The sequence below is a fragment of the Octopus bimaculoides genome, chromosome 9 (genome assembly GCF_046866305.1).
Source record: "Octopus bimaculoides isolate indiv1 chromosome 9, ASM4686630v1, whole genome shotgun sequence".
Classification (NCBI taxonomy): Eukaryota; Metazoa; Mollusca; class Cephalopoda; order Octopoda; family Octopodidae; genus Octopus; species Octopus bimaculoides.
Window position 1 is genome coordinate 3282482 of NC_142936.1, and position 23906 is coordinate 3306387.

General features: G+C 37.9%; 1 protein-coding gene across 1 annotated transcript in view; it reads right to left on the bottom strand.

Moving 5' to 3' along the window:
* LOC106869150 (nostrin) overlaps window positions 1–22860 on the bottom strand; it is a 58772-nt gene extending 35912 nt beyond the window's left edge. Inside the window, exon 1 of the mRNA XM_089356956.1 lies at window positions 21049–22860. Within this exon, the coding sequence (XP_089213082.1) occupies window positions 21049–21642 (594 nt within the window). The 5' untranslated portion in view covers window positions 21643–22860. The remainder of the gene's footprint in view (window positions 1–21048) is intronic.
* Between the last annotated feature and the right edge of the window lie 1046 nt (window positions 22861–23906).

Consider the following 23906-nt stretch of genomic DNA (forward strand, 5'->3'; position numbering starts at 1 on the left):
AAAAAAATAATAAGTGGAAATTTTAACGGTGAGTGTGTTAAATTTTAAGGCACGATAAGAAAATGACTCTCCCCAGACACAACAGAATAAAAAAGTAAGCCGCCATAATTGACCACTAGCTCCAAAGTTTTTGTTTTTATTATCTCTCTGTTTATTTCCTTGTGTTCCTTTCTGTTGAAGAGCGTAAGCTCGAAACGTAAAAGACTTTTTCACCTTCCCGAGCATTAAACTAATACACCTGTTTGCTGTTTATACACCTGTCTTCGTCTTTTGTTTTTCTATAAATTTCAACTATATATGTATATATACATACATATATATAAAACTGACTGAGACCCTTTCCTTTCGCCTCTAACAAAAGGAGAATCCCCATATCAAAATTATAGGTCCATCCATGCCAGTATGGAAGGTAGATGTTAAATGATGATGATGATGGTGGTGGTGCCAACTAACCCCAAACTTGACTCACAACTCCCTGGTTTGGTCTGACTTACAGCTGGGATGCCTTTGCTCAGACATAAGCATTTGATCTACTCGATGAGGGTTGGTCCAGGGTTAAACAATGACAGGACTTCTTGTATTGTCTGTGTGTCTCTTAATGTCTTCCTTGGCTATTTACATATCTTATTTAGGTATTTAAAAGTACTAATGAGGAAATCTGGTTTAGAAATTAATTATCAGAGAGAGAGAGAGGTTAGCTAAGCATAACAATAAGTTCAATGTTGACTGAAGCTTTCATCTTCCCTCCATTAACAGCAGGCTTCAATTGGGAGACTCATTGTTGTTGACTTTCAGTTTTAGTACCCTGACTAGTATGTGTTTGGATGTACACATACACGCATGTGTATAAATGTGCATCATCTCGTCATGTGGGGGTATTCAGCTGTGTGTATGTGCATACCTCTTTTTGTGAGTATGACTAGATGTAAGAGAGAGAGAGAGAAAAGAGTGAGTGCCTCTCAGCCTGAGTGTGTGTGAGTGTCTATGTGAGTGGAGTCGAAAGACGCCTGTTGTTATTTCTTGTTGTTTGTATTTGTAATTGTGTACCATGTTCTCCATTTTTTTGTTTGTTTGTTTTTGTCTTTGTTGCTGTACACATTCACTAGCTTTCTGACAAAGGGGTCTAATGCTCTTAGCTTAGACTTTTTTGGGAGCAACCAGATCGAACCATCTCAAGTGTAACTGCCCGAAATGGTCATGACTTCTGGGACTTGACTGAATAAAGAAAGCCAAGAATGACCTGTCCTTCTAATTGTTGTTTCTCTTGTCCGCCTTTGTATCGTCTATGTGTCCAAACATTTTAATGTCCTCTATCGCGTTTTTGTTCCATTTTTATATTTATATATATACATTACGTATATCTGCAAGTAGTATGTGTGAGTTTGTGGTAAATTACTATTAATAATTTTAATGCAAAAACCACTAAAAATCTAACAATAAATAATTAGGGGATGACGTAAAGAAAATATTAGTCAGTAACTAAAATTATTTAAATTTTCCCCTCCACCACCATCAGCAAGTATAGGAGAAAATTCTGGTCATGTTTCGCTCTTATTCTGACCTCATCAACATGCATATCCTAGCTTATCCTTCAGAAAAACTTGCTGTGAAGTAAGAACGAAAGAACCAGAAAGTAAATTTACAAGATAAAAAAATTAACTTATAGAGAAAAAACTACAATTCTGAGAAGAATTTATCAGAAACAAACGTTTAAAGAGAAGACAGAATATCTGCAGCACCAAAGTCCTGTTCCTTTAATGTTGCTTGAACTACCTACAATATTCCAAATCGTCCTAAACCAGCATTTATCAGGAGTACCCTATGGTACCAGTCTCCAGCACATTTCTTTTCTCTTCATCCAGCATAATTCTTCATCATTATTAGGAATTTCTTTTTTTTTTACAACAACCTGACCGAATCAGTAGTGTAGTTGTCTCAATGCATCCATTCAGACGCGAACACAATTTAATGTTTTTATATATATATTATGAGAAGTGGGGAAGAGGGAAATGGGAAGGTAATGTTAGAAAGTTTGAGAAAGCTTATGTTTGGAGATACCTCCCCCCAGGGGCTTCAAACTGAAACTATTTCCTGTCTGCACTGCATCTTAACATGTCTTAACATATTGTTTTGAGAAAGAAAGAAAGACACATAGATAGATAGATAGATAGATAGATAGATAGATGGAAAGATAGACAGACAGACAGACAGATAGATAGAGTGATGGATGGAGACAAATGATGTTATAGTTACAGACATACAAACAGATAGGGACAGAGGCAGGTATAGATAGGCAGATTACTGATAGATACTGAGCCACAAAGACATATTTAGATAGATAGAGACATAAAAAACCCCCCAGATAGGTAGGCATAAGGGGAAGAGAGAGAGAGAGAGAGAGAGAGAAAGAGAGAGAGAGAGAAAGAAAGAGAGAGAGAGAGATGGGCATATATTAAATACCTAAGGCACATTGGTGTGTATGTGTTTTGTTGATACAATGGGAATTCAGAAATGAATGCAACAAAGATGAAGAAAAACAATGAGATTGTTAATCTGGGTAACTGAATAATTGCAAGCTACCATGTCTATGGCAACAATTAAGTTCATATGAGCCAATGTGGGATTTTTCTGTGTTTACTTGCCGTGCTAGAAATAGCAGTCAATTGTCTCTTAAAATCACTGAAAGGAAACATTGGATGATGTATATTATTTACATTTGACAGATTTTGTCCTCATCTTGTTTGTTGTTAACACAATGTTTCGGCTGATATACCCTCCAGCCTTTATCAGGTGTCTTCGGGAAATTTCGAACCTGGGTTCTCATTCCTAAGGTGGTTAAGAGCGTGGGCTACTAACCCCAAGATTCCGAGTTCGATTCCAGGCAGTGACCTGAATAATAATAATAATAATAATAGTAATAACATCTGAAAAATACCTTAGGAATGAGAATCTAGGTTCGAAATTCCCCCAGGAGACCTGATGAAAGCTGGAGGGTATATCAGCCAAAACGTTGTGTTAACAAACAAGATGAGGACAAATATCCGTCAAATGTAAATAATGTACATAATTCGTCATCTCTTAAATATAGAAAAAAATCTAAAAATCTATCTTAATAGAGCTGGGTGAAATGGAGGGAAGAAAGAGTGAGGTACTTGTTTAAAAAGTCACCTGAGGAGATGCAAGATTGCTAATTGTTCAGCATCTCACCTGTGAGGTACAAATGCAGGAGGAGTCGAAAGAATTGTAGGGAATTTGAATAACGAATCTAGTGGGTTCCATTTTCTGTCCCTGACTAATTAATTAATTAATTAATACATACATACATACATACATACATTGACGGGCATATACACACACCAAGAAGCAACAAACAAATTCCTTCATGTTAAGTTATCAGGGATGTTTATGTTGAGACTGCAAGACGATGTTAATGGGTGGATGGGTGGGGCAGAAATAACTTTCGTAGACTTGTGGGGGGGGGGATTGGGTGAAAAGATGGAAGATGTGTGAGAAAAAAAGAAGAAAAACAAAAAAATCTGTGCATGTCCTGTCTTCTGTTTTGTGTCTCATTCAATTGGGATTGATGACTAACTGTGACAAATCTGATTAGTGAAAAATGGAAATGGGACATTAACAACAAATTAAACACCAACTAATATCATTAATAATGTGTTTTTTTCTTTTTTTAATAATTTTCTATGTTTATTTACAGTTTTGTTTTTCTTTACAGCTTGGAGACAACAGAGAAAGAGGATAAAGAGAAAGAGAGGGGGGAAGAGATTTAAACACACATTATACATTTATCCCAACCATCATCATCATCATCATCACAACAAACTGTTAAACTAACTCTTACCCCGCTCCCCCCACCTCCCAGCACATTAAAATCTGTGCCACCACCTCCAGGCTTGTCATCACCACTCCCGAGTCCCCTAACTTAGTAAATTTCATGACATCACTTTCACTCCTCCCCACTACTACCCGTCCCAATTTTGAAATTACCACCACCACCACCACCACCACCACCATGACCTTCATTTCAGAATTGTCACTTTCACATAGTATCACCACTATGCTGAGAGAGAGTGGCAAGGTGAGTGAGAAAGACAGAGAGACGAGGGGGGGGGGGGTAGAGAGACAGAGAGACGAGGGGGGGTAGAGAGACAGACTGATAGAATGCTAAACCATATATTACTCCCACTGTCACCTCTGTCACTTCCTCTTTGGAGTAAGAATAGAGGACAAACAGACAACCAGACAGACAAAAGCATACCACAGTTATCAAAGTCATCACCATTATACTTAACGATCTGCAAATATCGAGAGAGATGCCTCTACATGGTTATTCCATCTGCTAGAAATAATAGCCAAATCTTTATTAAATGACATACCATCATATTAAATAACGCTGAGTACATTCAATAATGTAGCTCTAGATATACTATACTTAGAAAAATAAAGATGGGAAGGTCATGGCCGGAACTCAATCATAGATCAGCTCAATTAGGGTAGACCTAAAAGTTAACCCATCCATCTCCATCTTCCATTCCATAATACTTTCACAATACATTACTTGTTAACACACAATCACCAACGTCCACAGCTCAAGGGGAAGAGAAATTCAAAAAGACTGCAACCAGAATTGAAATCAAGTCTAAGGAAAGATTTCGTTTTGGGGTTTGGTTTGCCAAATTCTTTATGTGAATTCGTGTGTTGAAGCATATTTTGTTGTATCTGGAGAGAGTCATTCTCTTTTTGTATCTTATTATTTAACACATTCACCAGTTTGATTTCCACTCATTTACTTATTTTTTCTAAAATTTTTGTTTCGTCTTGCAACCTTTTCAATAATTGTTGACTCTGTCCATTCAATGACCATTGAAAAGGTTGCAAGACGCAATGAAAACTTTAGGAAAAATAAATAATTCAATGAGTGGAAACCGGTTAGTGTGTTAAATAATAAGGTACTAACAGATAATGACTTTCTCCAGACATAATAAGGAAATATTATTATAATGCAATGCAGTGGAAAGCCAAGAGGAGTTATGCCAAACCAGGGGTCCTCAACCATTCTTTGCCTATTTTCTACAGCTGGATGCCTTTCCTGTTGTTACACAATTGACGTTTCTGTTCCTGCAATTAACCAACTTATTGAAATGGATTCACAATCAATTAAGCACATTAAATGGCTGAGTGACTGAGCTGTGAGTACAGCCAGGTGTCAATCAGATGTCATTCACGAATAAACTAGATCAACAAGCTGTAAAGAAGCACCACCACCACCAACACCACCACTACCACCCAATGCTAACAACATGCTGTTGTTCGTAACACTATTTGCTGCTGTTTATCCCTGGGTCAGCCACAGCTGAGTAAACCTATGATCAAAAGGTGTTTCAGCTGCAGATATTTTATTCCATGCTTTTGTACGACAAGTCCTTCCCTTTCTTAAGGTGGCTGGGTGTGATTTGAAGGTGATTTGACTACTATTTCTTAAAGCTGCTCTAACCAAATGCTGATGTAACTCAGACAAAGTCTTCAATGGTGCCCCAACAACCCAATAAACTATGGCACTCTCTATAATCTACATGACTTTCAGGAAGAGACACTATTCAACCAGTTAACTGGAAAATAGGGGACAATGATTATTGATCGTCATCATCATTATCATCGTTTAACGTCCGCTTTCCATGCTGGCATGGGTTGGACGATTTGACTAATGACTGGTGAGCCAGATGGCTACACCAGGCTCCAATCTGATTTGGCAGAGTTTCTACAGCTGGATGCCCTTCCTAACGCCAACCACTCCGAGAGTCTAGTGGGTACTTTTACGTGCCACTGGCACAAAGGCCAGTCAGGCGGTACTGGCAACGGCCATGCTCAAAATGGTGTATTTTACATGCCACCTGATGACAAAATAAATTGATTAGGAAGTTAATTAACCTCAAGTCAACTTTGACTGAGCAGATAACAGAACACTTGCATTGCCCTCTTTTCAAACGAGATATCATAACGAACAATCTGTACCAATTATTTTAATTTTATGAAATAGCAAACACAACTGGTATAATCAGTAAAAGCAGTCACCCACCAATTGATAGATTCAGCATGAGAATCCAGTGTTCTATTCAACCTCAAATTAGTCCTTACAAGGTCATATATCATTTGGATTCACAAAACTACAAAAATGTTGGACAAAAACACTGTGCAGCATTTATAAGCCCTTTGCTGCCTATGATCGGTGACCTATGCTGTGGTCAACCCAGGGCTTTATAGTGTGACCTATCCACCCCCACTTACACCTCAAGATCTGCTCTTCCTTGAGGCCTTCTCTCTTCCAGGTTTTGCTAGTTTCACTGCTTCTGTAACTTTGCTTTTCCCCTAAGTATGGGAGGACGTTGGCCTCATGCAAACAGGGAAGAGGTGGCCCATATTAGTCTGGCCTCTAGCCTTTGACCTGTTTAGCGTGGGAAACCCAGCCAGAGGTTGTACTGCACTGGTTTAGGTCTGAGGGTCATTGAGACACAATCGACCACACCAAAACAAAACTCGGTCTTGTGGTGGATCCAGTATTTAGTTATGGGTTGTTTTTTTAATGTTCTGAGTTCAAACACTGCTGTGATCAATTCTACATTTCATCTTTCCACGGATCAATAAAATAAAATACCAATAAAATGCAGGGGCAGGGTTAATAAAATAAAGTTATTATTGATTTTGCTCACCCATGTAGCACCATGTGGCAAATCAATAAAAATATATACTAAATTCTTAGCAGTTAATTTATATAGAATGTTTTTGTTTACTTGCGGGGGGGGGGGGGGGGGTGAGTTCTGACCTTTCCTAAGAACTGAAGAGGATGACTGCACTCCAGAACAAAGGGGCCAACAAAGAAGCTTCTACATAGTCACTCAATTTGCATGAAATAGCAACCCAAATCTCCCTCATAATTATGGCCCATCATCTTAACCCTTTAGCATTTAAGCTGACCATAATCCAGCCCAAATATTCTTCCTGATTCATGATCAAACTGGCCAGATCCAACTTTTCATACCTACCCTACAATGTCATTCTAAAAATAAACAGTTACATCATCGAAATCTCAAAGCTGCAATGCATGATTAACTGAAAACAACACGAATAAATTAGCACTAGATTGGAGAGAATAATCTGAAGGGCCAAAGGGTCAGATGAGCAAATGCATGAGTTAATCTGGTCCCACACTCCCTTCAAAAGACAAGACTGCCACGAGTGGAATGGCTTTCATTATTATGTTAGCTCAATCTAACAAAATCTCTTGGTGTTTCATCTACAAGGTAACCAAGAGTTCTCTTCCCCTCGATCAGGTTACAGTTAAAGTGATAAGGGTGTAATCCCCCTCCTTGCCACCAGCATCACAATCACCATCATTGTCCTTAAGGGCCCCTTGGTAATCCTCCGTCGCTCATATCAAAACAATTGTTTCATTATACTGAAGTAAAAAAACTTCTAGATGACATCATGTAATTTCTCCAGTATTTTATCCACAAGAGAACAGGAATGTTTGCCTTCTACTCCCACCCACCTTCAATGGGAATCACCATTCCTTTCCATTTCCTTTACCCCGAATGTTTTCCTTATTTTTTGTCTCGTTTTCTCATTTCCTTCAATAACAATGGATACACACACACACACACACACAAATATACATACATAAGCACAAATAGACCAACACACACATATACATAAATATATATATATATATATACGATTATGTATGTGTGTGTGTGTAGAAATATATATACACACACACACATGTACATACAAACAAAAACACACAGAAGCTGAAACAGGATTAAGTACATCACCCCACTCCCCACTACTTCCCAAACAAAACAAAAAAATAATTTTGTAAAACCTTGCTTAGAGGACAAAACAACACCCAAAGAAAATAAAAAGCCAAATAAACCACATTAGTTAGCGTGTTACCCGCATGGTAACAGATTTATAATGCACCAGTTGGTCGGAACTTAAGGCCCCCCCAGGAAAGGGTATTTTGCAGTGAGAAAGGGGAGGGAATGGGGAGAGGACTTTAAGACAGGGTGGTCGGTGGGAAGCACCAAATGAAATACAGATGTTTTAAAATTAACAGTTTTGATTTTATTTTTCAGACTAGAGTTTCAACAATGTATTGAGCTTTTTGTCCATACACTGTCTCAAACATTCACTTGCAGCAGTTTAAGGTTAGCAGTTAGTAGCAGCCAGACTTTGTAATACCAACGGTATGCACTAACCCCTGTAATATAACAAGCGTGACGGTTCTTGCTGCATGCAGATTTTCTTGGTGTTTGTAGTAATTGAGTCTTTGTGCTAAACATTAGAAGACACAGTTAAATTGTACGCATGTTTTCTTAATGTGCATTATGGTTGTGTGTTTGTGTTGTATATAAGTAGACACACAGACATGTTCTAGACCACAAGATCTCAAAGTAGGTGCTACTGCCACCCTCCGGTGGGCTGGTGCTTAAGGGGGTGGTAGAAAAAAGGAGATGCTGGGAGGAAGGCAGTGGATTGCGGGATACTATGAATTTATTATAATATCATTATAGTACTGTATACAAATTATATAGATATTCCTTTCTACTCTAGGCACAAGGCCCGAAATTTTTGGAGAGTGGGAGCCAGTCAATTAGATCAACCCCAGTATGCAACTAGTACTTAATTTATTGACCCCTGAAAGGATGAAAGGCAAAGTTGACTTCAGCAGAATTCGAACTCAGAACATAGCAATGGATGAAATATCGCTAAGCATTTCGTCCAGCGTGCTAATGATTCTGCCAGCTCACTGCTATAAAAATATTAATAATAATAATAATAATAATTTCTAAATCAGGTACAACAAGATCTCAAATCTAGAGTGGAGAGAATTGATTATATCAACACCAGTATTTAAAGGATAATCATGATTTCTAAGAATAGAACAAGGTCAACATTGAAATTTCTTGTTTAATATTAATGTTAAATAACAGCAACAAAAAACAAAAACAAAAACCGAAAATACAAAAGAAATGTTCAACGATTTTCTTTTCGTGTTAAATGAGCTAAACTTTAATGTGTTATTCAGGGTCTATGAGAGAGATACGCTAGGGATACAGTATATCTGGGCTGAGAAATTTCTTGGGATTTCAGAAAATGCTTGCATGCATGGTCATGTGGTTAAGAAATAAACTTCAAAACCATGCAGCTTTGGGTTCAGTTCCATTGCGCAGCACCTTTGGAAAGCCCCAGATTGAAACAATGTCTTGTGAGTGAATTTGGTGGACAGAAACTGCAGAAGCACAGTGTGTGTGTGTGTGTGTGTGTGTAGATAAATGATAGAAAATGGAATGAGTGACATTATTGAAAATCCCTACAATTGCTTCAGCCCATTTCTACACCTTTAGTACACAGGTGACATGTTCTGTAACCATTATCGTACACGCAGGTGTAAAATGTGCCTCCTAAGGTGATCGCTTAGAGAAGTCCTTCCTTAGATCATACAGTCATTTCACTCAGTGTGAGAATGCTGGATAAAGCATATAAGACTTTGGGCCAAATCTTATTTAACTATACATACATACATATATAGAATATGTATATAAGAGCAGGATTGTGGTAAGAAGCTGGCTTCCCAACCACATGGTTCCGGGTTCAGTCTCACTGTATGGCACCTTGGGCAAGTGTCTTCTACTATAGCCTCGGGCCGACCAAAGCCTAGCGAGTGGATTTGATAAATGGAAACTGAAAGAAGCCAGTCGAGCATATATATATATATATATTTATATGTATTTGTCCCCCCACCATCACTTGACAACCGATGTTGGTGTATTTACATCCCCATAACTTAGCAGTTCGGCAAAAAGAGCCCGATAGAATAAGTACTAGGCTTACAAAGAATAAATCCTGGGGTCGATTTGGTGAACTAAAGGCGGTGCTCCAGCATGGCCGCAGTCAAATGACTGAAACAAGTAAAAGAATAAAAGTACAGGTATCTGTGCGTTTTTGTTTGGCTCTCAACTGCTTGACAACCAGTGTTGGTTTGTTTCCATCCACTTAACTTAGTGGTTTGGCAAAACAAGTACCGGAAGAATAAAAAAATAGAAATGAAGACTAGCATCACAGAAAGGGAGTGAAGAATGAAAGACACTTTGTATTTCTTCTTAAAATTCTTCCTGCTTTCTGCTGGATTTCCATTGTGACTAGGACGCCATGTTTCCTGATGTTTTTCTCTTTCATTGGAACGAGGAACCGTGAATTTCCTCGACTGGTTCACCAAATCATGGGTGTATCAGGAGTAATTATAATTGTTTTTCCTTGTCATAAGGGTGCCTAATATGTTTGGAAGATTTTTAATAATGGCGATCAACAAAGAGAAAGGCACTGGAAGGAAGCTAATTAATTAATTATGTAAAGTATAGGGTAAAGAGATAATCGTTAAATGTATTAAAAAAATCTGAAGCAAAATTAGAACCGTAATGTCCGACTTTACGTAAAATGCGTTTAACTTAGATTTTTTTTTTTTTTGAAAAGGCAGAAACTGAAATATAATTACACCAAATAAATAAAAGCCACGTGTATTATTAAATGATGTAACTGCATTCTGTTTGATCGATGCCAGGTAATAAAAGGACCCCTTGTATAGGCTCGGGAACGAGGGGTGCTGGGAGTGCAAGTGTAACCCCTAAAAATTTTTGATGGGTGATAAAACGCTTTGAACATCTGGAGTTGACTTAGGTTTGCAACCCTTAAGCAAATTTCGTTCCCCCCACCCTTATGATCCTCTGGTTAACGAACTGCCAAAGCTCCAAATATACCACACGACTGAAAAGGACTGATATTAAAAGCAGGTTCACAAATAAATTGCTTCTTATCCTGGCTGACCATCAAAACTACTATCTAATGATTTTAGTAGAATGAAACCCCGCTTAATTACGGGAGAAATTATAACGTGAAAACATATATAAGCCTTCACTAAATTACCAGTATGTTTGCTTTTATTTATTTATATAATTTTAATTTTTTATAAACAGAGATGTTATAGAAGCGATAAAAAAAAAAGAAGCCCAAATTTTCTATCATAAACAAAACGTCACACATTGTATGTGCAGTGGTGGGTGGTGGGGGTATAGACGATATTGTCAACCCGCCCCCGGAAGAATGAAAGGCTAAGTTGACCTTGGTGGGATTTATATTCACGCAACGTGAAGCGACCGAACTAAATACCGCAAAGTATTTTGTTAAATGCTCTATCGATTTTGCCTGTCTTTTCTACTCTAGGCACAAGGCCTGAAATTTTGGGGGACGGGCGCCAGTAGATTAGATCGATCCCCAGTACGCAACTGGTACTTAATTTATCGACCCCGAAACGATGAAAGGTAACGTCAACCTCGGTGGAATTTGAACTCAGAACGTAACGGCAGACGAAATTCCGCTAAGCATTTCGCCCGGCGTGCTAACGTTTCTGCCAGCTTGCCCACCGCCTTCGATTCTGCAAGTCTTAAAAAATCCATTGTCTTTTTCCTAGACCAAAAATAAGAATGCAAGACGACAAACTAAGCGTCAACAAAAATAATTTCTAAGAACCGTACCAGACCAGAAATTTGCATAGTCGATTATTGATCCGAGATAAGTTAAATGCAAGTCTTTTAGCTCATGGCTTTTGTATTCTGCGATTTGAACCCAGAATGTAAAAACCACAGTCAATAATGCAAGGTCGCTACCGATCGCCAACCCACCATTCTTTCTCTAGTTATATTACCACTTCACTATAATAATTAAACTATAAGATGGAGTGAAATTGTGTCAGTAACCTGGCAGTAAAACTTTTTAGTATTTAATTCTGCTACAAAAGAACAAAACAGTTCACTAAATCAAAACAAATGTGAATATAATGTTACATGTGTTTTTATCATGACAATACCACCACGTATGTAAATGGTTTCGCTTTAAACAAACGATTCAGGAGATCAAATAACTTTAACAAAACACAACTTAAAATTAATTAATACAGTACCTTGCAGTAATATTTGTACGGATTAAACATCTTCATGGTGACAACCAACAGTACAATTCCAACAATATGTAAATATATGTATATATATATATACGTAGATGTGAGTATGCTATTAATTTATCCACACAGCAATCCAGTATTATGGTAGTTCATAGTTCGAGGAGTGAATATAAAGTTAAGGACAGATAGGCGAAGATAGCCTTAACTGTAACCACATATATATACCCTCGTCGCCCGCTTCTAACAATGTTTCTCCAGCTGTTTCACAAATAAAGTCTCAGCTTGTCATTATAGGATGGCGAGTTGGAGGGGCGGGTCGCCTTGGGACTTGTGACGACAGTCGAGCGATTCATTCGGTCGGTGGCGGCAATCAGCATTGAATGATAACAGTTAATAATAAACAATAAATAACGGTATATAATTTGCTCTGACTTCAAAAAACAGTAAATTTCTCTCTACTCGTTTGTCATTACGAAGACGGCCGGTTGCACCGAATTGAATGTGCGTGCGTGATTACAATACGTATGCCTCTTCTAAGATAGACATAAACACACACGCACATATATATGTATAACGGTTCCTGTATGGAATCAAATTAATTTATATTTCCGCACTGTCAGTAAAAAGAACGTGGAGCCAGCGAGGAAGCCTGTAAGAGGACCCTCGACTTGCTAGAAATAACAGGCAACTCCCTTTCAAGTTCACAGCTAAACACTAACAGCCAGATAACAATAGTTTGTAAGACATCATTATAAATACGACAGTCTGCTTTCTCACTGCATTCTTATTCTTACAGAGCAGACAATGTTGTTAAGCCCTGAGGCACAGAAGCCTTAATTCGTAATCCTTTCCACCCCTGCTTCGCTTAATTTGTGTGCAGTAACTGCTGATAAACACGAGGGGACTACTACATCAGCTCCAAGTAATTACATCCTTCCATATTGACAAAAAAAGGGTACATCGGGTGCTGCAAAAATATGAATGATGGCCATGGATAGGATACAGGGTAGGGCTGGACCAGGGCAGACCTGGGGTTAACAAGCGACACGAATGATTGCAGGAAACCCGTATTAACATAAATCTATGCATAACATTATACGCACAAAACTTGGTAAGTTTGTGTATGGAAGTATAAAGAGAGACTCAACGCAATTTTGCATGGTAGATTTATACATAGTCATGAGTGTAAACAACTCGTTTTTGATAGAGGCATGTGTGTGTGAGAGAGAGAAAGAGAGTTAGAAAAAAAGAAAGAGAGAGTGAGAAAAAGAAAGAAAGAGAGAGAGAAAAAGAAAGAGAGAGAGAGAGAGAGGAAAAAAGAAAGAGAGAGTGAGAAAAAGAAAGAAAGAGAGAGAGAAAAAGAAAGAGAGAGAGAGAGAGGAAAAAAGAAAGAGAGAGAGAGTGCTGTTTGTTGTGATACACAAAACCTGTCTTTAGCTAAATTTTAATTGCGTTTTTTTTCTTTTTGTTTCAGTCATTTGACTGCGGCCATGCTAGAGCACTGCCTTTTAGTCGAACAAATCGACCCCAGGACTTGTTCTTTGTAAGCCTAGTACTTATCATATCGGTCTCTTTTGCCGAACCGCTAAGTTACGGGGACGTAAACACACCAGCATCGGTTGTAAAGCGATTGTGGGGGGGGGACAAACACAGACACAAACATATATATATACACACACACACACACATATATACGACAGCCTTCTTTCAGTTTCCGGCCCAAAGCAATATTAGAAGACATTTGCCCAAAGTGCCACGCAAGCCACTTACCACACAGCCACTCCCGAGCCTATATATATATATATAGGCTGAAATATGACAAAATGATATACGAGGAGAAAATAGAGAAAAGCTTGAAGCAGAAACGTTAAGAATTAATGAAAGTTGAAAAACTGCATCATTTTTGACAGGTACTACAACTTGTGTGTGTGTGCAATTATATACACCTATTTTCAACACCATAAAACAAAGCAATAATATTTAAATAACACACCTCCTTCACATATCTAGTTAGCAACCAAGACCAAACATGCTAGTCTAGTCCTATCTATCATATCATCTATCTATCTGACTGTCTATCTATCTAACGTGAGGGTGTGCGTGCTTGTGTTATATACATGACACACGAAACCCCAGTCAGCTGTTCTTGAAGAATGTATCCTTGTTATTCACCACAAATATAAGCAATATAAGAAAAGAAGCGAGCCAACGAGGGAGGCATCATCTACGCAGCCACTGAGTTTGCCAGAAACAGCAGCCAAATCTTCCTGAAAGCGTAGGGCATATTGACACGCCTACCCGAAGGAAGGTGGACGATGACCATAGCTAAAACTCTTTCGATTCAGAAGTCGATTCGATCAGTGTTGATTTGGGGGAACTAATAAAGAACAACACCAAGAATCAATTCACGGCAATGAATGTGTTTTAACCATCACTAAACAATTTATTGAAGCACATGCGCACACATACAGAAATACACATACATATTTATAAACATACACGCACACACACACATAATCCATTTCCCATCATTTGCAACATGTTGGGTGCATATGCATGCACGCAAACATACACACATTATGTAAATAGCATCCATGTATTACATGCATGCTTACATATATATATATACACGTAATTCTTTACCGCTACCAGCATGACCCCAAAAAGTAAATTACGAGTGACAGAGGAAGGACGGAAGCATAAGGGTAAAAGAGATCGTTGCTACTGGTGGGGAGGCTGAGAGCGAGAAGAAGGATGATGTGTTTATATAGGGCAAAGAGGATGCCGACAAAGTGACAAAACAGGCGATCATGTGACACTAAGCAAAAATAAATAAATAAATAAATAATCCGTCTAGTTTTTGTAACGACATAGAAAAATTTCGCAGAGACGTCTTCTGCATAATGTATACATAGTTAAGTGAGAGCTAACATAATTTAATGTAATTAACATCCCGGCCCCGCACAGACTGATTATTAGTGTTAATGATAACTTTTGTTCAAGTCAAGGGTGACAACTCCGAAGTCCATTACAGTCAGAATACATCCAAAATCATTAGAACGAGGAAAAGATCATTTAATGTCTACTAATAATTGTTCAATTGGATGAATACTTTAATTTTATTGCAGACCTGGCATTTGGTGCAAGACTTGTTGCATTTCTTCAACAGAAAACGGTCAGGCACATGTTTTTTTATAAAATGAAGCATTCTTCTTTCTCATAGAAAGACAACCTTCCGGGCGGTTTTCTGTTAGTCGCTAAATATTTACACTTTTGATTCCCAATTTGAGTAATTTTTCTGATACGTTACAACTAATCTCCCTTTGTATCCTTCATAAGCTCAGTAAATAATTCTAGAATGACATCAAACACTTAAAGCATCAGAATTTATGAAGAAATAAAATATTATAGTCACTTAACTAAGCTACGTAGAAGTCCTTAGTATATCAGATTTTGTACTTTGCACGACTGTTCTGTGATTGGACTGTGCCGTTGAAGTCTTCAATAATAATAATAATAATAATAATAATAATAATCTTAAAAATCACATTTTTAAATTAAAAAAAAATCACGGTGGTGCACCAGCATGACCGCAGCCACTTGGCTGAAACACATAAATAAATAAATTAATTAAAATTGGAATTTATGAGAATTTTCGAAATAGTGTAGACTTTAATAATTCCTTTCTTTTAGTAAAAGATATATATACCAAACTAATCAACATACACCTTTATTATAGTATAGATACCTGCATCAACCAAGGAATAATGTAATTCTAATGTAATTTTGTAATAAGACGTTTGCACTAATCGTAATTTACTTTAGTTTTATTACCAATTAGGTGAATCGGTCAATTAATTGACTGATTAATTAATTACCAATTATATAGTAAACCGATAAGAAAAACTGATGTGATTTATAACCCAGTGTATGTGTTATACTAATGTACTATAAAACAAAATCCTGCAGGATGGTCACTGCTGGACTATTTTTGAACCAAGTCTGCTTGTTCCGGACCAGAGCAACAACTCCCACCCAACACAAAGTCTTTTCTTCAAGAATTTCTTCTTCTATATGAGAAATACGCATAAACATGTCTGAACCAGTGAAAGAATAATCAGGCAAGCGCTCCACCTGCTAGAAATAGCAGTCAAATTTCCCTGAAATCCCATACCACCGTTCTTAAAATAGGAAAACAATCATTTGACAGTTTAGTCCCTGAAAGGCAAGAAAATGGAATGATTATGGCTGGAACGGCTCTTATACGAAAAAAGGAAAAGTCTTCATGAACAGATCTGCCTCAGAACTAAACACCATCATCATCATCACCACCGTCAAGAACAACACACAGAACAGTTACCATGACGACCATTTGAACCAGCATTCACATGGCGTTGAGTGCTGCTAGAAATAGCAGCAAAAAAGAACACAATTTTGTAGCATCAACTGTTCCTTCTGAACCAAAGAGATATAAACAGTGAGACAGAAAGAAGAGACAGCTTGTAGTTCAGAGGCTGAAGTGTCTCTCTGAGCGAGCCAGAAAGAAGAGACAGCAGACACGAGAAAAACAGTTTCTTTCTGTAATTCTCCCCCATCCTGATTTCCCCTTAGTTCGGAGAAGAAAAAAAGTGGTTCTGTGTATAACATAATTGATTGCATAACAGGAACAACCTTACATCAACCGAGTATTTAACATCCTTTAAAAATCAATATTAAGGGAAGCGGAGACGACGAGCTGGCAGAAACGTTGGCAAGTCGGGCAAAATGCTTAGCGGTATCTTGTTCGTCTTTACTTTCTGAGTTCGAACTCCGCCGAAGTTGACAGAAAGATTTCCTACCCCGGCCCATTTCCTCTCACGCCCCCTCCAGAAACCTCCGTTTTTGGATACGGAGATTCCGGAAAATTGCCAAAAATCGGCATTTTGAAATTACCCCCCCCCCATTTCTTTAGGTTGCATTTGCCTTTCACCATCGGGATCGATAGAATAAGGACATGCTGGGCACTGAGATCAAAGCAATCAATTTATCTCCTCCCCGAAACTTACTGGCCTTGTGCCAAAATATAAAACCAATATATATATATATATTTCTTTATTGCCTACAGGGGGCTAAACAAGGACAGACAAAGGGATTAAGTCGATTACATTGACTCCAGTGCGTAACTGGTACTTATTTAATCGACCCCGAAAGGATGAAAGGCAAAGTCGACCTCGGCGGAATTTGAACTCAGAACGTAAGGGCAAGCGTGTTAACGACTCTGCCAGCTGGTCACTCTCTAAGACCAACATCAAGGAGAACCAATCTAGGAGAACCAATCTAGGAGAACCAATCTAGGAGAACCAATCTAGGAGAACCAATCTAGGAGAACCAATCTAGGAGAACCAATCTAGGAGAACCAATCTAGGAGAACCAATCTAGGAGAACCAATCTAGGAGAACCAATCTAGGAGAACCAATCTAGGAGAACCAATCTAGGAGAACCAATCTAGGAGAACCAATCTAGGAGAACCAATCTAGGAGAACCAATCTAGGAGAACCAATCTAGGAGAACCAATCTAGGAGAACCAATCTAGGAGAACCAATCTAGGAGAACCAATCTAGGAGAACCAATCTAGGAGAACCAATCTAGGAGAACCAATCTAGGAGAACCAATCTAGGAGAACCAATCTAGCGAACACAATATCAATAACGATGCAGCATTTTTCAAGTTAAAGCATTCTTTTGCTCACCGAATTCCTCCTGAGAAGGAAAATGTACCCATCCACCCGGCTAAAATTTACCGCTGTAGGCAGCGGGTACATTGAGTAATTGGCAAGTGTTTAAGATAGGAAACTGTGTCGAGTCTCACAGCCTGAAGTGGGACACACGAAAGAATGTGTGTGCATGAAACTGGAACACCAACGGTCAATTGTTTTTCTGCTGGATGCGCTTCCTGAAGCGAACTCTTCTAGTCGCCTCTTACAACGCATAGGAACACAGTGAACCTGTTCTAAAAACAGGACATACACAGATTCTGTGCGGGTATTTGTAAGGACACGAACACCGAGGGTACCCGTGTATATATCGCATTATTTTATATTTGATTTTGATTGAAAAAAACAAAAACAAAAAAAAAAAACTGGGGTGCAACTCGTATACGACGAATAAATATGGATGAGAGAGAAAGAGAAGCGCACGCGCATATACAAACACACACACACAGCCATCGTTACATCTACACAGAATACAATACACACATTACATGAACCATCTCACAGACACACACTGTTTAGAATTCCTAATTTTATACTTGTATCAATGTTTGAATTGTTCTTTACATAGAACCACGACTAAAACATGTCTGTTTAGAAAACATCAAACAGTTTCCCTGTTGTTTAGTTTATTTTCTTTCATCTTTCATTGAGCTTTTGATTTATTTTTGATAGATTCATGTTGCTGTTGTTATTGCACTAGTTGTTTATCTTACGATCGTTGTTGTTGTTGGTTTTGTTGTTGGTGGTGGTGGTGGTGGCTGGGCTGGTTGTTTTGGTGGTAGTTGCGTTATTGCTAGCAGTTTATCGAAATATCATAAATGTTAGACAGAACATTAGATTATATATTCACATTAGTGTTACACCAGAAAAAAATTCAATAAAAACACCGCCTCGTGAAATGTTGCATTGAGTCGAAGACTTGGGAAAGCAACGAACTAGTAGAGGCGTTGGAACAGCGGAGAGAAAAATTCCGAGTTCGAATTTGGTTCTAAGATCCGAGTTCGAATTTTATCAAGTTCAACTTATGCCTTTCATCCTTTCACAGCCAAGAAAAGTAATAAGTCCCCAGCCCCTCTCTCTGGATTGCTTGGGTCACACCGTTAAAAGGGTCTTGAGAGGCTAAAGGTGGATATGAATAGGGGTAATGCAAAAGCAACCCTTTCTCAGAGAAAACTTGAATGCACATGGAATCGTCCAAATACATCAGACAGTAGTGTAGCTGGGAGAGAAAAGGTTTTTTTTTGTCAGGGGGTCCTTCCCAGACGGCATTTTTATAGGTGGGGGGAGCACCTGAAAAGGTGGAGAATGGGTGCTACACCGTTGATTACAGAACGGAAATGAAAAAAAAAGGGACATACACACAGGCGTAGGAGTGGCTGTGTGGTAAGTAGCTTGCTTATGAACCACATGGTTCCGGGTTCAGTCCCACTGTGCGGCAGCTTGGGCAAGTGTCTTCTACTATAGCCTCCGGCCGACCAAAGCCTTGTGAGTGCATTTGGCAGACGGAAACTGAAAAAAGCCCGTTGTATATATGTATATATATATATGTGTGTGTTTGTGTGTCTGTGTTTGTCCCCCAACATCACTTAACAACCGATGCTGGTGTGTTTACGTCCCCGTAACTTAGCGGTTCGGCAAAAGACACCGATAGAATAAGTACCAGGCTTACAAAGAATAAGTCCTGGGGTCGATTTGCTTGACTAAAGGCAGTTCTCCAGCATGGCCACAGTCAAATGACTGAAACAAGTAAAAGAGTAAAAACACAACAAATTCCATCGGAATGACTCCGTCAACCATAGAGGCCTTGAGTGACTGCAAGGAACTCACAAAGAAGAACAAAAAATAGAAAACCCAGTTATATATTTCAAGAGAAAACCCAGTTATATTTTCATTACATGTTTACATCATATGTGTAATACGTGCATGACATAATGAATAAGTTGTAAAGGAACATTCGTTTTCAATATTTGATTTATTTGAAAATCATACTGGCAAATTTTTCTTACTTTAATTGCATGCACACACACACACACACACACATTGCAGTTGTAATCAGATGAGAAAATATTTGACAACAAATATAGAATTTATTCATATATTTATTGAACTGTATTGGCTAGCATGATACCCTCTGCCTCCAAGGCTCATCTGACTCAACTCTCTCCTCCTTTTGCCATTTAGACAGCATCCCCTCATCTTACAGCCACACTAACCACCCGGCACCATAATTACTACCAAAAACATCAACCACCTCAAATTCCTTCCTTGTTCAATGTGTTTTGAACAGGAAAGAAATTCATAGCCATCAACTGGCAGCTGCCCAAGAACATCAATCTGCATCAACTCTGTTGATCTCACTGGTCTTGAACAGCCTACAAAGGACATGGAATCTTCTTCCAGATTGAATACAAAACATTGAAGAATGACACTAAATACTATTATCCCGTGCACCAGTAATTCTACCAAACCTGACATCTTTCATCTCCAGGTTAATTCTGTGTGAGCATAACTCATAATCAAAGACATTCTGGTCTATGGCTATCCTTTCTTTCATGTTTCCATTTGCTGTTGCTTCCTAACATTACAAGGCCACAAATTTGTAGCAGATGGGCTACAGTTAATTGGATGAACGTCCCTTAGAAAGATGAAAGGAAAAGTCAACATAGGCAGGATTTGAATCTAGGTCAACAGTTCTCAACCATTTCTTACCTGTGGACCCTTCTGGTTCCTATTTTACTCAAGTGGGCCCTCATAGCCATTCAATGATTAAAAAACCCTATTGTATTTTTATATTTAAATGCAGCTAAGAACTGTATTGAGAAATTGTTGAAATAATTTATGTATTGTAGAAGTACAAGCAATTTATTGCACATAAATTTCAACAAAAATATCTTATATGAAACCCTAAGGGTCATAAGGACCCCAGTTGAGAACCCTTAATTTTGATAATTGGAGGCTGTAGAGAATCTAATCATCTGCTCCACCTTTTTTGCTAACTCAAAGAACTGAATTAACCCTTTTGTTATTGCATTTATTTTGAGATGCTCTGTGTTTCTTTCAATTATTTTAAATATAACAAAGAATTTAGTAAAATGAATTAGTTATCATTCAGCTAGTGTTAGGAACATAAATTGTGACTAAGGTTTGGTGAAAGATTTCAATTCAGAACTTTTGAAAACAAGACATTTGTACTACAGATCCAGAGGCGGCTTCAGCCAGGTTGATAATGAAAGGGTTAAGAAGTGAAAGAAATGAAGAAATTACCTACCAATTTTGTGTAATTCGTTAAATAAGATTTTAAACAGAAAATTGGAACATTTGAAGAAGTCACTGGAGGAGTTTCTCGTGATGTTTTAGATTCTTTAATATTATCAATTTTATCACTTTGACTTCTTTCCATTTGTGTTTGGCAACTGAAGTTTTTCAAGGGTGAGCATGCAGAGGGTCTTATAGGGGTAGCAGGTCGAACCATAATAGGGGAACTCTGATACCTACGAAGGGGTCTAGAGTTTTGTTTGGTACAATTTCCAGAATAGTTGGAACAATTCCAGTCCTTTGCACCCAAGTGTATGGCATCATTTGAAAAAGATCTCCTGTAAGTTACCGAAGTATTTGCTGGTTTCCATATGTTGTGGCAAGGCACAGTTTGTGATGAAGGCCCAAAGGAGTTTTTCCAAGCTTGAAGTGAAGCATCTCTTTTCCGTTTTACGGGGCCAATTTTATTTTTCACATTCAAGGCATATGATTTAGATTTCGGTCTTGATTTGGCCCGATAGGCTAAGGAATGCCACAGATCAACTATTTCTTGTTTGCGATCCCATTTGGTTAAGATTTTATCCATGACAAAAAAAACATCAGACATTTTCAAAAATTGTGTCCAAAAATATTCTGGCACCAGGGAGGAAAATAAATTAATTAATGGTCCCAGGGTGACATTTTAGGTAAATATAAAGACCACACCAACAAGAATTATAATAGTTCAAATTGTGAAGAGATTTAACAGTTCACTTGAGGTGTTTATCAAATATTTAAAATACGTCAATAGTTGCTTACTCTGGAGAGTTGGAAAATGTAAAAGATTTTTGGAATGAAAATTTCAAAAATAGATTTTGTACATTTTATTATTATTATTTTTTTTTTGCATTTAACAATTCAAATAATTTTTATATCCATGTTATTATCAACTTGATTTTTATATTTTCTTCTTTTCATTTTATTAATAAATAGCTTTAAGTTCCAACTGGATTTTCATGTGTATGTACGTAGATAAAAGAAATCAAAATAACACACACGTGTGTGTGCATGTGCACATGTGTGTGTATATTTATGTATGTATAAATCCTGATTATGGAAATGGCAAAATGTTCCTGAGATTTTCTTTGATAAAAATTCCTCGATGCTTGCTGATTTTGCTGTCTTAACTTAAATCAATACATCTACACATATCTTTACTTCTCCAGTTTGGTTATATTTCGGTTCCTTTTCTTTTTCTCTGTTCAGGATTATAAAATAAGATTCCAATATTCCAATACTGGCTTATAGCAAAACTAAAATCTTGAATATGAATAATGCCAACCATACAGCTTTTGCAGAGGAACACATTTCCATCCGAGACAACAGCAAAGAATCTTGTCCCTTCCTTACATATCCTGACAACCAGTGTGTGTGTTTGTTTATCAGTGTGTGTGTGTGTAGTGAAGTTGTCAGACAGCTGGAACTTTCTCTGAGGGGAAATATACAAGGCTTCTGTTCAAGACTGCAGATATGAAAACATTAGTGTGTTTGTGTGTGGTTGTATGTTTGTATATAACGGTAATTATGAAGAATATAGAGTGAAGCAGCAGAATCCAGAGAAACGAGTGTTGTTCTACGTTGGCAAAAAATGAAAGAGTGCAATAAATTTTTATACCTGAAGATTGTTCAAATCATAAAGTTTCCTTCCTTATTTGAATTATTTATATTCACAGCAGTTTAGGCAGTTTAAAATACACACTCGAAGCGAACAAACAGCTATATATGCACGACAAAGTAAGACACTGGTTCACAGCTACTTAAAACATAAATAATTGTAATCACCATCATCATCATCATCGTCAGCAGCAGCAGCATCATGAGCAACAAGAACAAAAATAAACAACAAGATTTGAAACATTGATGTGTGTGTGTGTGTGTGTGTGTGTGTGTGCACTATTAGCCAAAGAGTGCCGATCACGTGCTGGGAAAATCAATAAACCACTGATACAAATAATCCTATGATTATATATATACATACATACACATATATATATGCACACACATATATATTCATATATCCATGCACACACATACACACATACATACGTGTGTGTGTGTGTGTGTTATAGTTATTATTATTAGAGATTATTACTTAAGCATTTAATGAAATACTTCGACGTTCCTAATCTCAGCAAAGCAACAGAGTATGTTTCCGCAAAGTTTAATTTGGTATATATTTTATCCTTAATTATCGCAGGTGACTAAATAAACAGAATGTCACACACCCATCAAAAAAGTCCCTTGGTCTACAGCATCATACCAAAGCTGTACTAAGATGTTCTTGTTGCTAAGCACCAAATCACCTCAATCCCAATTAAACATGTAATATTTCCACATGATTTGGCACCCACCTATTCTGATTAAGATGAACCGAGACAAGTAGAATTACCATGTTTACTCATGCGTAGAAGCTGCACTCCTAATTTAATGCTGAATCTTGGTTCCAATTTTCCCTCCCTTTTCGGATTCAAACTTGTTATCAGTTTTGCCCCGTATACAGTTGCACCTCAGTTTTTCAATTGAAAATCAAGTAGGTGCAGGAGTGGCTGCGTGGTAAGTAGCTTGCTTACCAAACACATGGTCCCGGGTTCAGTCCCACTGCGTGGCACCTTGGGCAAGTGTCTTCTACTATAGCCTCGGGCTGACCAAAGCCTTGTGAGTAGATTAGGTAGACGGAAACTGAAAGAATCCTGTCGTATATATGTATGTGCGTATATGTTTGTGTGTCTGTGTTTGTCCCCCTAACATCGCTTGACAACCGATGCTGGTATATTTACATCCCCGAAACTTAGCAGTTCAGCAAAAGTGACCAATAGAATAAGTACTAGGCTT